We start from the raw sequence: 16,999 nt of genomic DNA, 5'->3' as shown, positions 1-16,999 counted from the left end.
TTTCAGTCATCTATCATCTTAACCAAATTGTCACATTATCTGTCTGATGTTGGGTAATAAGAAAGGGGGAGGTCGTGGACGGAGTTTTCTCTGTGCGTGATGGATGATCTTGTGGAGAACCATCAGAGGGAGTACTGCATTTGACTCAGGAGCTGCAGAAAAAACAATCTAGTGATGGGCACACCAATTGTTTAGTTCTACAAATAAGTATCTTCCTTATTTTGAAGATAATCTGTGCATTGCAGTACAACACCGTCGTACGCTTGGATGTGCATTAGAGTGAACCCTTACAGAAAGCCCATCAGGTGGAGAAAAGGTCACGGGTGCTTCCTACAATGCCCTCTCATATTTTCTAGTTATCTTCCTTTCATGATGCCAGTTCCTGAATCACACTCTACCAAATGGCTCTTCTCTATTTTCCATCTGAATAAGCAAAATTCATGTGTTAAAATCTCTGTTGTTCAAGTAATGGATGTAGCACATTTTCATCACAATTAAGAAGCTGTCTTGAGACCTTACTCCTGTGACTGAATAATAAGTTGGTTAGAAAAACTGTACGAATCCTTGGGGAAAGTAAAGAACAAATTATACTGATGAGCACTCAGATTCTATAGCAGTGCCTTTTTTAAAAAAAGAACCAAGATAAGGAGTTGGAATAGTATAGAATTTTAGATGTTTAACTATGAATCGTAAATTAATTTTATTCACTTCTCATTTGATAGAAATGATTTTGGTTCATTGCAATTTTAGTTTAAGGAGAAAAAAAAAAGACTAGAGAAAATAGAATATCTAATAGAATATGTTCTTATATCTCTGTGTATCTTTCTGAATTGTATTCTGTGTATCTAACTTCAGGGAAGGGCATTTGGATTCCTTTGAAAGCCATGTTGCTGATTCCCTTGATTTCATTCAGTGGATTCTCTGAGAGCACAGTTAATAGCATTGCTCTCTGAAGGATAGTTTACTTGTAAAAATATCTTTTCAAATGTATTTTCATGTGAAACTTTGTGTTTGTGCCCACAATTGTAAACGTCTCATTTTGTAAGAACAGAATAATTGTGCCTATTAACCCATTCATTGAAAAATTAATTTACATTTTCATCCAGGTCTTAAAAAATGAAACTGATGCTTGCTGGAAAGAGTTTGAAGTCACTTCATTGAAGTTAGAAGAGCTGGAAAGTGACATTAGGAAGCCTTTTCTAGTTAAGGCAAGAGATAAATTAAAGGAGAAAGAAAGAGAGCTTCAGATGACTCTTAATACCAGGTATAATGCTGGGATCTATTAACCATGAGTTTACTAAATTTACTAAATTTTAAAAGAGGCTAATATTATACTAAGTATGTTATTTTATTTAGTTGTCACAACAACCATAAGAGAAGCTGATGAGGAAACTGCTGCTGGGGGAGGTTAAATCACATAACCAAGCCACACTACTGGCCAGAGACTTAAGTGGAACTTAAAGTCTGTTGAGTTCCGAAGGCCGTGCTCTTCCCACTGTCTCCCTTGAGCCTGAATTTAGGCACGTCACGTAACTCTCTGGGCCTTGATTTCCTCATTTTTAGAATGAGAGTGCTATTGTTATCCCTTTACATAGGATGTGTACCCCCAGCACATCTCCCCATTTTACATAGGAGGAAACTGAGGCTCAGAGTCTATATGTTATTTATCCAGGGTCACACATTTCAACTTATTATTGGCCTAGACTTTGAATCCTAGTATATTTCCACTAATAAAATAATTAGTATGCATAATGAATTTCTTTGTCATCAAGGCAAGGTTCAATTACATTTAGTATTTTGTATTTCAAAAGAGAGAGAAAAGCTTAGTATGCTTTACAACAGTTTTCCATTTAGCGCAGTATCAGTTAAATTATCGAGAGTACTTGGATATAGCAAACAACTCATTCTTTGCCATTGTGGATCACTGGGTTTGGGTTTTAATGTGATGATCTATACACATCATTGTATGTATTTTTATTGAATAATTATTTTCTGTTTTTGGTTAAATAATGGCATTAATATGTTTTATAAGATATCTTTCTGCTGTGTTTTCCCCTCATGTCTGATTTATTTTTCACCCAGAATGGAGTCTTTGGAGACTGCGCTGCATATTGTGTTACCTGTGGAGAAGGAGTTGCTCCTTCTCTGTGACTCAGACCTGCTCCTCTGTGAAATGGCCATTCAAGAATTTAATCTCACTGATGCTGATGACATTTATCGAAACCTGAGGGTAAATATAAATTCTCACAGTGTATTTATAGAATAAACAGTTCTTCGGAGATTTATACATGTTTATGCTTTTTTTAAAATTATACATCCATAGTATTTATTTCAAATATAAGCCACGGCAGAAAAATCTTCAATAATTTAGACTTGTTATTTATTTCTCAACTCTTTAATTCCTTGCCAATTTGGAAGTATCAATAGGTACCATGGAGTAAATAATGACATATTTTCTTTGAATTAAAAATGAAGACTTGCTTATGAATGCCTTCTCCAATGACTGAAATCCTAATTTTCTCTCTGTACTAGACTAAGATGCTTAAATTGTCATATTCTACAGTTTACTTATTCCAAATCTCATCTTAAAAATATTTTTTTTATTTTTCAAATTATAAACAGATGTCTCAATAGTTCAACCTGTAATTATTTTCATTGAATCAATAGATTTATATACCTCTTTTCTTTTGGGGATCTATATATCAGGAAGGGTATCAGATAATGAAAGAGCTGGGCCATCTGATCATTTGTAATTAAAGTGTTCCTTCTGTCAAAGCTGTCAGCCTTGGTTAAACTGAGAAGCAGTTTTCTAGATCAAATCTAGTGACATAATTTGAGGTTAGTTTCTGCTGTGCAATTTTTCTTTTTTCTGCCTCAGTCTTTCAGCTTTTCTTACCTTTATTTTAGAATATCCAAGATTCCATAGTAAAACAGATTGAAATATGTAATCATTTGGAACAGTCAGGCAACTTTGCATTAAAGGAATTAAACCCGCTTGACCTGCATGCAGCACAGAATATTATCCTGAAACACAGAACACAACTCGAAGAAATGAACCACAGAGTCCAGAGGAGTAAAGATGCCCTCAAAGTTCTGGAAGATTTTTTGGCTTCTCTGAGAGGAGCTGAACTCTCTGGTGAGCTTCTTATAGACCTTTCAGCCTCAGGTTCACCGGTGGTACCAAGAAATACTTTGACGGTGGAAAATAAAGAGGGAAGAATTCATCAGATGAAAGACAAGGCCAGACATTTGGACGAACGTTTGAAGGTGCTCGGTATAAGCATTAAAGATGCTGAACAGGGTGAACACACCTCCTGTGAAAAACTTCTGAATGCTTTGTCCAGAAGCTTATCTGAGACTCATGGCTCTGGCAGACAGGAGGAACTCACTGAAGAAGATGAATTATTAGAGACTTGTGTTTTCAAAAATAATGAACTCCTGAAAAATATTCAAGATGTACACAATCAAATCAGCAAAATAGGCCTGAAAGATCCGACCGTTCCAGCTGTAAAACAACGGTAGGTATCGTTTTCGTCTATTTCCATGCAAGATGACGATTTTCTGTTTTTTCCTTTTCCCAAATATCTATTAGGTGAAACAAATGCTTCCTGTGTCTTTCTACTTCTGTTCCATCCCCCTCTATTCAGGGTTCAGCATTCTTTTTTGTAGGCTTTTTCAAACAAGCTTTCTTTTTGTTGAGATTGTGCCTTTACAAAGTGTTATATAATTTTTTCCTTTGAAGTTTTCATTCTTATGGACAGAGGAAGAGTACAATAAGATATGTGTGAAGTCCATGAGTTGCTTCAAAGTCTCTTTGCTGCTGTTTATTTATTATGGAGTTCTCCTGATGGGGGAAGACCTGGGAAACTTTACACATTTGATAATAGAGAACAAGTGGTGGAAGATGCACATACCACGCCTCGTCCCTACTTCTTCCTTCATTATTTGGTCCTCTCCCCTCCTCCCGGCAGGATTAGATGAGGACTGAGTTTAAGAGGTAGACTAAGGTTAGTGTTGATTCTGGAGACTCAGCAGAACTGGGGTTACCTGAGTTTCGCAGCCATCTGTACGAGTGCTGCTATTGTCATTGTGGCATTCAGCGTCGGCCTCCAGGTCCTGAAAATGAAAATGTTAGCAAGAGTTAGCAAAAGAGTCACTTTTGTGAGCCCCCCTCCCCCTTCTAAATCACGCCCACTTTCCGTCTCTTCTGCCCACTTCTAATCCCTCAGGCTCAGTGCTCTCCTGAGGCTGTTTAGCTGATTAAGCTCTTCCCTCTGAAATTTCCCTGCGCCCTCCGTCTCAATGAGACTTCCATTTCAACAGCGCTCCAGTTCTTCATGAGGTGTGGAACTGGTTTAGTTATTAATTTGATTGTTAATGCATTTATTATAGATTTATAAATAATTAGGAATAAATTAACTTATTAATTTATAAATGAAAACTATACTTTGATAGATAGTAAATTGCTTTAATTTTTAATTGAGTTACTAATAGAACAAGCCAGGCGCTGTTTTAGGTCCTGGGGATACAGCAGTTAACAAAACAGACAAAAATTCTTGCCCTTGGTAGAGCTTATTATCTAGTGGGATGAGGAAGATATGCAGTATGTATGATGGTGATAAAGACCATGGAGAAAGAGTAAGTAGGGAAGGAAGAGGTGGTTACAATTCACACAGGGTCAGCAGGCACAGTTTTACAGAGAAGGTGACGTGTGAGCCAGATGGGATGAGCGACAAGCCAAGTGACAACCTGGAGGAAGAGCCTCCCAGGCTGAGGGGCTATAGGTACAAAGGGCAGGTGTGGGACTGGGCCTGGCATGTTTGAGGAGAGACGAGGAGGTGAGCAGGTTAACAGGGAGAGGGTCACAGGGGTCACGGGCAGGATGGAGCTTAGCTCCTGTAGGGACCTGTGGGCCATGTGTTGACTTTGGTTTCTTTGTTGAGTGACATGGGAAGTCATTGGAGGCTTCTGAGCAGAGGGAAATGATTTGGTTTTCATTGTAACAGGCTGGTGTGTTGAGAATAGACTGTAAGAGTCAAGGCAAGACTCAGGAAGTCTAGTTTGACCTATAGCAATAATCCAGGTGAGGAATGATGGTGGCACGGAACAGTGGTGAGGTGGCAAAAAATATTAAGATTCTGTATGTATTTTGAAAGTAGAGTCCACAAGGTTTGTTGGCACATTGGACATGGGGTATAAAAGAAAGATTGGAGTTACCGTTAACTGAGATGATGAAGACAAGTTTATCAGCCATTGAATGAAAGATCAGGTGTGCTCAGTTTTAGACACAATAGGTTCAAAATATTTATTGGATGTTCAAGTAGCACTATCAATAAGACTGTTAAAAGTAGGTGGCATCAGGTGTCAGGAGAGAGGTCTGGGCGAGGTATACATCTGAGAGTCATCAACATTTTAGAATGCTGTTTAAAGCCATGAGATGGATAAGATTACCATGCTGTGTACTCCGGGGCACTCCATGTTAAGAGGTCAGGGAGATGACAGGGAACCAGCCAAAGATACTGAGTGGCCAGTATCATAGGAGGAAAATCAGGAGCGTCCTGGGGGTCAAGTGAGAAGGCCTTTCAATGAGGAGAAGTGATCACCTTTGTCACATGCTGCCGACTATAGAAGGAAGGTGAAGATGCAGATTGGGACATGGATTAGCAATGTGGAGGTTCCTGGGGATCTTGACGAGCAGTCTTGGAGGAGTGGAGGGAGTGAGAGCCGTATGGGAGTGGACTCAAGAGAGAATTGGAAGAGAGGAAGTAGAGACAGTGAGTATCTGATGAAAGCAATTTAGACCTAGGTGAATAGAGTTAATCCCACCAGGATTAATTGGCAGGTTAAAACCCTTAGTTCAAATGACTCTTCTTTGGTATGGAGGAGCTTTTTGTACACAGGGTAGAAACGCAAGATTTCCTTACATTTCCCTTTCTTCTTGCCCCTTCTGCCCTGCCCGAGGAGCTTGCAGTGTTCTCCCAGCCGTCTCGTCTTCTCTCCATATCATACTGTCTTCCCCACACGTGTGCACACATACTCTTCCTCTCTTTTCTCTCATATGCATACACACACCCTTTACAAGTGTGTTCATCACTGAGAAATGTTACCGCTCGTGGTTTTGTATGTCTGTTCTATTTAAAACACCAGCTAGTATTCTGGAAATGCAGAGCCTCCTGACCTCTGTCATAGGAATGTGTGATTTAGCCATAAACCTCATGAGGGGGGCTTCCCTGGTGGCGCAGTGGTTGAGAATCTGCCTGCCAATGCAGGGGACACGGGTTCGAGCCCTGGTCTGGGAAGATCCCACATGCCGCAGAGCGACTAGGCCCGTGAGCCACAATTGCTGAGCCTGCGCGTCTGGAGCCTGTGCTCCGCAACAAGAGAGGCCACGATAGTGAGAAGCCCGCGCACCGCGATGAAGAGTGGCCCCCGCTTGCCGCAACTGGAGAAAGCCCTCGCACAGAAACGAAGACCCAACACAGCCAAAAAAAAAAAAAAAATATATATATATATATATATATATATATAAAATTAAAAAAAAAAAAAACCTCATGAGGACAAATTAAAGTTAGTGTGCTCCCACAAATTACCCATATTTGTGTTGAATCAAATCGCCTATTTGGCCATTAAATTTTTCTCTCTCATAATCAAGGAAAAAATCGTTACTCAGACTGGATAAGGATCTAGATGAATGTGAAGAAGAGAAGAAACACTTGCAAGAAATGGTGAATTCTCTTCCACAATTCAAAGACGGCAGAGAGAAAGCTCTGAGTCGACAGTGCCAAGGCACAGCACTCTTGTGGGAGAATACAAAAGCTTCGGTCACTGAATGGTAAGGAAAAAAATTCCTCCCAAATCTGAAAAATTGTCTGTGGCACAATTAACTTTTTGAAATTTGTATGTTGAAAACACATTCCCATGGGCCTCAAAGAGAGGCCAACTTAAGGGTTTCACGCTTGAAGCTCACTGGGCCAACGTCTGGGGCAAGACCTGGAATCCTAGATTACGGACAAATGCCTTTAAGAGGTTGTCTAAGAGGGAGGACAAATACATAGTGTATTTATAATTATTATTGCCCCACCTATATTAATTTTCTATTGCTCCTGTAATAAATGACCACAAATGTCGTGGCTTAAAATCGGCACAAACTTATCTTACAGTTTGGAGATCAGAAATCCTAAAATGAAACTGCATTCCTTTCTGGACTCTCTGGGAGAGAATCCGTTTCCTTGCCTTTTCCATCTTCTAGAGGCCACCTACTCCATTCCTGGGCTTGTGTCCCTTTCTTCCATCTTTAAGGCCAGCAGTGCAGCATCTTCAAATCTCAATCTCTGTCTTTCTGTCTCATCTCTGCTTTTGTTATCACATCTCCTTCAGGCTCTGACCCTCGTGCCTCCCTCTTATAAGGGCCCTTGTGATTATCTTGCACCCATTCAGATAATCCAGGATAATGTCTCTATTTTAAGATCCTTAATTTAGTTGCATCTGTAAAGTCCCTTTTGCTATGTAAGGTAACATATTCACAGGATCCAGGAATTAGGACGTGGACATCTTTGGGAGTTGGGGGCTTATCCTACCACACTCCACTTAAATGGCAGATGTTGCCAGTCAGTTACTGCCATCTTTCCTACAGAGCCGGGACAAGGCTCAGAAGTTTTCTTAATTCTGTGGCAGCCCTTACCTATCAGTCCTGGTTGGCGATTCGGCTGAAGAGTCTCCATCCCTGCCTTCTTCCTTTACTCTCTGCCTGGGGGTAGGAGTAGTTGAGAGGGCTGACCCCTACAGGCTGTACCACCCAAGCCAAGGGTTCCAGTTGGGTTAGGAAGTGGGAGGTACTAGTATGAGATTAGTAACCAAGAAGAGAGAGAAGTCGGGGTGGTCTTAACCCCCACCCTTTTCAGCAAGTGGTTCCAGCAGCTCCTACTGACACCTCTTTGGCTTAGGGCACTTTCCCTCTTTCCCCTCGAGCCCAGGTGCTGAACCTATTTTTGGAAGGGTTAGTCTCTGGGTGTCTCAGCTCCTTGGTGGTTTCCCTTAACTTTACTATCAGTGGTCCTTTCACCACAGAACTCCATCTGTGGAGTTCCTGCTTCCTACTGGAATGTGAGTATACAGTAGTCAAGATGAAGTCTGTCTGTGGATTTGATCTAGTCTACCCTTTGATTTTACAGAGGAAAGAACTGAGGTCCAAAGAGCCTCAAGTAACTTATCTAAGGTCGCATGACTAATTAGTGCCCAACCATAACTAGAAACCAGGTGTCTTAGCTGCCACATCGTCTGTACTAAACTTTTTTTAAAAGGGCTAAATCTAGAATGAGTTGAAATAGACATAATTGAATCATACTGAATTAACACTGAAGCAGTCTCTAAGAATAATGCTGGGGAGGCATTGTTTTCCAAGTTATCTTTTAGTTAATGATGAAATTGAGGTGCTGATTCCTTATGGTTACGAATCCTGTGTTTCTTTCCAGAGCTTACATCTGGTGACTTTTTAATATTGGCCTGGTGAAAATAGTAATCCAGTGATTATTTATACCATCCATTTGTCAAATAAATATATATGCCATCATTCTTAGGTTAAATTGTAAAACAATATTATAAACCATGTCTAGAGGAAAAATCCTTCTATAACTTATTAGTCATTACTGTAGGATACTTACAAAGAGAAAGAATGGTTTTGTTATTTTCAGAAATTTAGCTGTTTTACTTTTTTTCATAGCCTTGACCAATGTGAAAGAGTTTTGGAGCTCTTAAAACAATATCAGAATTTTAAAAGTGTCCTGACAACTTTGATTCAAAAAGAAGAGAATATCATCTCCCTCCAGGCTTCCTACATGGGAAAGGAGAACTTGAAGAAAAGGATAGCAGAGGTGAGTCCAAATTCCAAAGGAAACTTTACATAGCGGCCTCGCTTGCAAGCCCAACAATAGAGAGGATATTATCAATGGAGTCACTTTCGAAACTTAGTTTAGAAGAAGTTACTAGTGACTTTGTTTTACCAGGTATCTAAGAATTTATTGAATTTATCCCCGGGGCTTGAAAAAAAAAATTGGTCCCCAGGTTAATGCTGGGTTGCATCTGTTTGGGTTTTGATACTGATGGTGTGGTTCTTTTGGAGTCTGGGGTTGCCCCTGCCGCTACCTCTGAAAGGTTGGAACAGTTTGTGCACTGACTTTCCACATAAAAAAAACCCCTGAGACTTCATTGCAACCTTGAGAGAAAGAAGGTACTAGGAAAATCCCATCTGTTGTTAATGGATAAAGGAAAAATTATGTTTTTATTTCTTCCCTTTTATTTCTTCTTAAAGATGTGTGAGCTTATCTCCAAGTTGCTCCGTCTATGTTCATAGCCTCGCCAATCACAACTTCATAGTTAAAGAAGAATAACACTTTTGGACACTAGATGTCATTATTTTCTATGATTTTATGTGGTTATCAACCAGAGTGGCAGAAGAATGGAATAGTTAGAAAAGGATACACTACACTGTATTACTGTACACTAGAAAGTTGCTTTTCCTCTTGGTTTTATGAGTACTCTATGCTAAAGTGCTGTCAAAATATCAGAGGCATTGGTGAAATATCATCTACTTGATACACCTGGTTGTTAGAAAGCAATTTTATTAAAGTTCCCAGTGGCTGAGTGCAGCATCAGTGAGGCTTATATACAGACATACCTCACCTTATCACACTTTGCTTTATTGTGTCTTTTACAAATGGAAAGGTTTGTGGCAACCCTTTGTAGAGCAAGTCTGTCGGTACCATTTTTCCAACAGCATTTTCTCACTTTGCGTCTCTATGTCATATTTGGGGAATTCTTGCAGTATTTCAAACCCTCCACCACCAAAAAGATTATGACTTGCTTAAAGGCTCAGATGATGATTAGTGTTTTTAGCAAATAAGTATTTTTAAATTAAGGTATGTACATTTTTTAAGACATAATGCTACTGCACACTTAATGGACTACAGTATAATGTAAACATAACTTTTATATATATCTGGGAAACCAAAAAATTCATGTGACTTGCTTTATTGCGATACTCCCGTTACTGCCATGGTCCGGACCCAAACCTGCAATGTCCCCGAGGTATGCCTGTAGACCAAATTCTTACAGACAATTTAGTCTTTGTCTAGAACTCTTATCCCTGAGGCTGAAGTGACACTCAGAGTCACATCAGTGCCACAGATGAGGAGTAGCCCCTGCCTGCGGCCTCCTTTCTCAGACGCAGTTTCTTGGAACTGACCGATCAGAAAGAGCTCTGCTTGGACACCAGTTGTACAATATGTGACTGTGTAACTGGTTTCCCATCAGATTTAATCGAGGGAGACCACCATGCTAGGAGCAGGCTGGCAGTCGGAATCTCTTAGATGCAACCTGTCTGGTTCCATCCAGCAGAGGCAGCTTCTGGGTTTGGCAGTCTTGGGATCTAGGAGGATCGTGTCCTCATCCAAATGGATTAAGGAGCTTTGGTTCTCAGAGTATCCAACACGATCAGCTTTACAAAATCCCCTCAGCCTTGTGGCCCGGTTCACATAGCTACTTTTCTACTATGTCCCTGATACCAGTTTCCCAGCTTGTACTCTTGTTTCAGGATCCAGGTCTCTGCCTTAGATACTCACAGATCCTGGGTCGTTGCCTTTCAAACTGACCAGATAGTGAATCCCTCTTCACTTGCAGCTGTTTTTGGTTTGTGCCAATCCTCCTCACTCCTGGAGTCCTGCCTTTGTCCCACTAAGTGGGATCCTATTACCAGCAGAGCTGTTCCTTTCCTGATTAGGTGAGGTAACATCTGTAAAGTGCCTGCAGAGTACCTAGGACTTAATCAACCCATTAATGGTAAACTGCACTTTCTGGACAGGTTATTTATTTGACTAATAAAACTTCTATCACCTTCAGGCACTCAGCCCCTCTCCTGGGTGAGTCTCCCTGATGGGAATCTAGATCCAGGTCTTGACCCCTCTGCTATGATTAGTTCCTCTATGGTTGTTGTCTTTTTCCATCTGGGCTGCTATGAAAGAATATCATAGACTGGGGGGCTTATAAACAACACAAATTTATTTCATACAGTTCTGAAGACAGTTCTCACAGTTTATAACATTCTGCCTTTGACCCCTCAAAACATGTCCTTCTCACAGGCAAAGTATATTCATTCCTTCCCATCAGCCCTAAAAGTCTTAACTAGCTCCAGCTTAGTCCAAAGTCTCATCTAAATATCATCTAAATTAGATATGAGTGAAACTCAAGGTGCACTTCATCCTGAGGGAAATTCCTCTTGTTTACCTAAAACAAATAGACTGACAGATATTTCACCAGCAAAGAGGGATTTATTTGGGATCAACAGAGAATTGCATTTCAGGGTCTGCACCCATGGGAGCCGTGTGCGAGTCCCCGCACGGCAAGGAGAGAAGGATGCTTTTATAGAGGGGAAAAGGACGTTGGACAGGCTGTAGTAAACAGAGTCCGTGGCTTTTCATTGGCTGAGGCCTTGCCAATAAAGGAGCCTTTCTTCTTCCTATTGGGCTCTGCCACCCCATCTGGTCTCCCAACTCTGTTTAATTTAGGTTTTTTACACTCTACAGCTGTGAACCCATGAAACCAAACAAATTATATGCTTTCAAAATACAGTGGTGGGACAGGTATAGGATAGACATACCCACTCCAAAAGAGAGAAATAGGAAAGAAGAAAGAAGTATTGGGTCCCAAGGAAGTCCGAAACCTAACAAGGCAAACAACATTAAACCTTAAGGCTTGAGAATAATCCTCTCTGGCTTGATGTTCTGCCTTCCAGGTCCACTGGGGTGGAATCATCACCCCTGGCTTGGCTGGACAGATTAGCAACTTTCTCTGTAAACAAAGAAACAAAGTAAGGATAGAGGTTAAATAACTTTCCGAAGATTATATGGCTAACAAGTGACAGAATCATTATTTAAGCTCAGGTCTATCTGACTACAAAGTCATGTTCCAATCATCATAATATTGCCTTCCCTGAAGACATATTTGAAACATGTATATTATCAAAGTAAAAAATGGCTAACTTTGCTTTGTCTGTACCCCTTTCTCAAATGTAAAGGTTTACTCACAAAAATATTTTAAAAATTAACAAAACAACTGTAATTATCTTTAAGAAATGTATAAATGCCCAGGCTTTTATTATTATATTGAGAATCTTGTATCTAGTGTGGTATCTTTGTATATTTGCTGAAATAATATATCATTTTGTATGGAAGATACAGAAGTACACTTGTGTTTAATTATTTTCTCATATGCTTTTTTTAACTGTCTGAAAAAAGCAAATTTTAGTACCAATTGTTAACATAACTCTCAGTTAATTTTGTGATGACTTAGGTACTGTCTTCAGAAACAATCAGTTTCTGGCGTATGTACTGTCATGATGCTTTGCACCAGTGGCTGAAGTATGATACCACTGAGAACTTTCGTCCTTCAAAACCATAGAAACCTGGATGTTTATCTAGGATATGGTGCCAAATTTCCACTCTCTTTAATCAAAGGCAGAAGTGCAAAAGTAAGACTAGAAAGCTAGAATGTCAGGGGACTATTAAAGTTTGGGAAATGTCAGGGGGGGGAATCTAGTTTCCTTTATTTTACCCCTTCCATTCATTGTAGGACAAAGCCTGCAGTTCCTGTCAATGCTAAAAGTATCCTCTCCTTCTCTTTCTTTTCTCTTCACCCACTGGTAGCTTGTGTCAATGTAACAACAAAGTTCTTTGAATGTAATAAAAATTAGGTTACACACACACACACATACATATATATTTTTTTCATTTAATTGAACAAGCATTTATTATGCCCTATGCAAAATGTCCTGAGCTGGGAGAAAAAAAACACCTGAGTCTGCATCTCAGCTCTGCCAGTGTATCAGTCAGCTTCCAGTCAGGAGACAGAAACTGCCCCAGTTATTTTTTTTTTCCATTTAAAACATTTAAGTAATTTTAATTTTTTAAATTAAACTTTTAAATTTGAGATAATTATGGATGCATATGCAGTTATAAGACATAATACAGAGAGATCCTATGTACCCTTTACTAAGTTTCCCCAATGGAAATATCTTGTGAAACTGTAGTGCAATATTGCAGTCAGGTTACAGACAATCATACAGTCAAGAGGAGGAACATTTCCATCACCAGACGATCCCTGGTTCTGTCATTGGATAGCCCTACCACTTCCCTCTTGCTTCCACCCCCTCACAACCGCTAATATGTTCTCCATTTCTATAATTTTGTCATTTCAAAAATCTTATATAAATGAAATCATACAGTATGTAACCTTTTGGGATTGGTTATTTTCACTCAGCATAATTCTCTGGAGATTCGTTCAGATTCTTGCATGCATCAATAGTTTGTTCCCTTTTCTTGCTGAGTACGATTCCATGGTATGGATGTACCACAGCTTGTTTAACTGTCACCTCTGAAGAACATCTGGGTAGTTTCTAGTTTTTGGCTATTATGCATAAAGTTGCTATAAACTTTTGTATAGGCTTTTTTGTGAACATAAGTTTTTATTTCTCAAGGTTAATTGCCCTGGAGTACAGTTGGTGGGTTGTATGTTAATTATGTATTCCATTTTTAAAGAAACTTTCAAACTGTTTTCCAGAGTGGCTGTACCATTTTACATTCTCACCAGTAATGTATGAGTGATCCAGTTTCTTCACATCCTTGCCAGCATTAGATGTTGCCTCTACTTTGTATTTTAGTCATTCTGATAGATATATAGTGGTATCACTTTGTGGTTTTCATTGGCATTTTCCTAATTGCTAATGGTATTGATCATCTTTTCTTGTGCTTATTTGCCATCTGTATGTCATCTTTGCTGAAACATCTCTTCATATCTTTTCCTCATTTTCTAAATAGATTGTTTGGTTTTTTTTACTGTTGAGTTTTGAGAGTTTTTAATATATTCTACACAGTAGTCATTTGTCAGATATGTGGTTTGCAAATATTTTCTCCCAAACTGTAGCTTTTTTTTTCATCTCCTTAATGGGTCTTTTGCAGAGCAAAAGATTTAAATTTTGGTAAAATCCAGTTTATCAATTTTTCCTTTCATGGATTGTGCTTTTGGTGTCAAAGTCGAAGAACTCTTTGCCTAGCACAAGATCCTGTAGATTTTCTCCTATTTTTTTTCCTCAAAGTTTTATAGTGTTATGGTTTACATTTAAGTCCATCATCCATTTAGAATTAGTTTTTGTATAAGGTGTGAGACTTGGATCAAGGTTTACTTTTTGTCTATAAATGTCCAGTTGCTCCAGCACCATAAGTTGAAAAGGCTCCCATTCCTCCTTTGAAGTGCTTTTTCATCTTTGTCAGAACTCAGTTGGGTGTATTTGTCTGGGTTCACTTTGATCTATTGATCTGTGTGTCTGTCCCTCTGCCAGTTAATGTAATCTTTATTACTGTACCTATATGGTGTTTTAAAATCAAGTAGACTGATTCTTCCCACTTTATTCTTCTTTTTTCAAATATTTTAGCTATTATAGTTCCTTTATTATTCCATATAAATTTTAGAATAATCCTGTCTATATCTACAAAAGTATTGCTGGGTTTGATAATAATTGCATTAAACCTGTACATCAATTTTGGGAGAATTGACATTTTTACTATGCTGTCTTCTGATCCATGAACTTAGTATGTCTCTGCATTTATTTAGATCTTCTTTGATTTCTTTAATCAGTATTTTATAGTTTTCAGCGTATAGTTCCTGTGCATGTTTTGTTAGATTTACACTTAAGTATTCGATTTTTTGAGTAATTGTGAATGGTATAATATTAAAAATTTGTGTCCATGTATTCATTGTTAATATGGAGAAGTGAAATCGATTTTTATGTTTATCTTGTATCCTGTGACCTTTCTGAACCAACGTATCAGTTCTAGGGGTGTTTTTGTAGATTCCTTGGGCTCTGTGACATAGATAATCATGTTGTCTGCAAATAAGGACACCTGAGAGAGGGGGCTCCTTGTTACTGCTGGTTGGGGGTGGGCATTCTGCTTCCCCACAAGGTCTCTACTGACACCTCCCTGGCTCCTCCTTACAGCTCCCTAGGTAGCCTCCCCTGACATCATGGATGTGTGTGTGTGTGTGTGTGTGTGTGTGTGTGTGTGTGTGAGTGTGTGAGCTTGTTACTGCCCAGCAGGAATGAAAGTCCCAGCTCTACTCGGCCTTCTTTTCCCTGGTTGGGGGAGAGTGGGGCTCCTGTTACAGCCTGGAGATGGTGGTGGCTGTCTAGGCTCTACACTTGACCTTTGCTGGCACAGGTGGGCGTTGGGCCACAGTGTTTCCTATGGTATTTTGCTCCAGTGAGTGATTATTTCCTAAAAGTTTTCTGTCTTGGTAGGTTGTCCTATTCCTCGTTCTTGGGCTGAAGAGAGCAGGCTTTTCCTGGTCTGTGTCTGTGGATCTTACCAGCTTCTGACTTCTCCAGCACACAGTCTGGGATATCCAAGGGAAAAAGAAAATTCAGGGAGCTCACCACCAGGCTGTCTTCAGGAGCTGATGCCCCCAGCCATTCTCCCTCCTTGAACTCCTCACTTTTCAGTCTTCTTAAGTCTGTTTTGTATATGATGTCCAGGGTTTTTAGTTGTGCTTAATGGAAAAATTATGTCTACTGCATATTCCCAGAAATGGAAGTCCCCTGTGGGTGTACAATTTTTAGTTTTTTATTTATGAGAAATCACTATTTTCAAATTTTATATAATCATTAAAAATGCTTGTATAAGATAGGTAAATTGAGTGGAAACATTAAGATTGCATTACTCGACACTCAAATTTTATTTTGTAGTTTAAGATCATTGGCCTTTTGGTAAAATAGTGTTTCACCTTCCATGTTAGAAATGACATGGGAGTTAGAATCATGAAAGATTAAACTAGAAGTCATATTAAAGATGTTTTAGAGTTCTGTCTGTTTTATTCAGATGAGCACTTAGGTTCTTCAAAATGACAAATATGATTCCTATTTGAGGAGTCTAGGAACTGTCATTTTTTTATACGATTGAACAGAGGTGCTTTTTTTTGGTAGAATATTATTTCACATGCACTAGAAAGATGGTTTTAGATCATTATAAATATTTCATCATGCAGAGTGGGACAAGGAATTTGGGTGTAGGATTGTTAATAAACCAGATGGTTAGGCTTCTAAAACCTTTTCATTGAGAAAGTGGGACAATAAGTCTTATTTGTCTGTATCAGTATATCAAAACATGTTTCATATCATTTTTACAGATTGAAGTTGTTAAAGAAGAATTTAATGAACATTTAGAAGTTGTAGACAAGATTAACCAGATCTGCAAAAATCTACAATTTCATCTAAATAAAATGAGAAACTTTGAAGAGCCTCCTTTTGAGAAAGAGGCTAATATTATTGTGGATAGATGGCTTGATGTAAGTGATAATTTAATCGACTAGAAATTCTATTTAATAACAATTAAATTGATCTTTTCTTTTGTATCTTTAATGTTTTTATCTAATTACAAAATTCAAAAGTGCTCATTATAAAAAATGTTCAAATAATATAAAGTTTATGACTTGGGATTTAGCTTTATGCCCAGAGTTAGGTACTATTGTACTAACAAATGAGTCTGTACTCTTTTAGATATACAAGTGTATACTCAACTTATTTGAAATAAACTAGTTAATATATTATCCATCCATGCAGCCAGTTGATGTTCTACATTACATTTATTTAATATTTTTAAAATAATTTTTGGTTGAGTAGTAATAATATTTTTATGAATTATAAACTAAGAATTTGTGCTATATTTTGATCTGGGGTTTTGATATTTAAAATTTTTTTTAATTTTTTTTTTTTTTTTTTGTCTGCGTTGGGTCTTTGTTGCTGTGCGCGGGCTTTCTCTAGTTGCGGCGAGCGGGGGCTACTCTTCATTGCAGTCTGGGCACTGCACAATGAGAAACCACTTCTCATTGCAGTGGCTTCTCTTGTTGCAGAGCATGGGCTCTAGGCACGCAGGCTTCAGTAGTTGTAGCGTGTGGGCTC

At 38.8% G+C, this 16,999-nt stretch overlaps 1 protein-coding gene across 17 annotated transcripts in view; it reads left to right on the top strand.

Annotated features, from left to right (window-relative positions):
* SYNE2 (spectrin repeat containing nuclear envelope protein 2) overlaps positions 1 to 16,999 on the top strand; it is a 319,482-nt gene that overhangs the window by 134,067 nt on the left and 168,416 nt on the right. For all 17 annotated transcript variants that reach the window (XM_082442457.1, XM_082442453.1, XM_082442455.1 and 14 more), the window contains 6 exons: positions 1,107 to 1,264; positions 2,083 to 2,230; positions 2,908 to 3,518; positions 6,653 to 6,832; positions 8,720 to 8,870; positions 16,228 to 16,386. In XM_082442457.1, the coding sequence (XP_082298583.1) occupies positions 1,107 to 1,264; positions 2,083 to 2,230; positions 2,908 to 3,518; positions 6,653 to 6,832; positions 8,720 to 8,870; positions 16,228 to 16,386 (1,407 nt within the window). The remainder of the gene's footprint in view (positions 1 to 1,106; positions 1,265 to 2,082; positions 2,231 to 2,907; positions 3,519 to 6,652; positions 6,833 to 8,719; positions 8,871 to 16,227; positions 16,387 to 16,999) is intronic.

Source organism: Balaenoptera physalus (genome assembly GCF_965194825.1).
Source record: "Balaenoptera physalus genome assembly, chromosome: 2".
NCBI lineage: Eukaryota > Metazoa > Chordata > Mammalia > Artiodactyla > Balaenopteridae > Balaenoptera > Balaenoptera physalus.
This window is presented reverse-complemented; position numbering and strand designations above follow the sequence as displayed.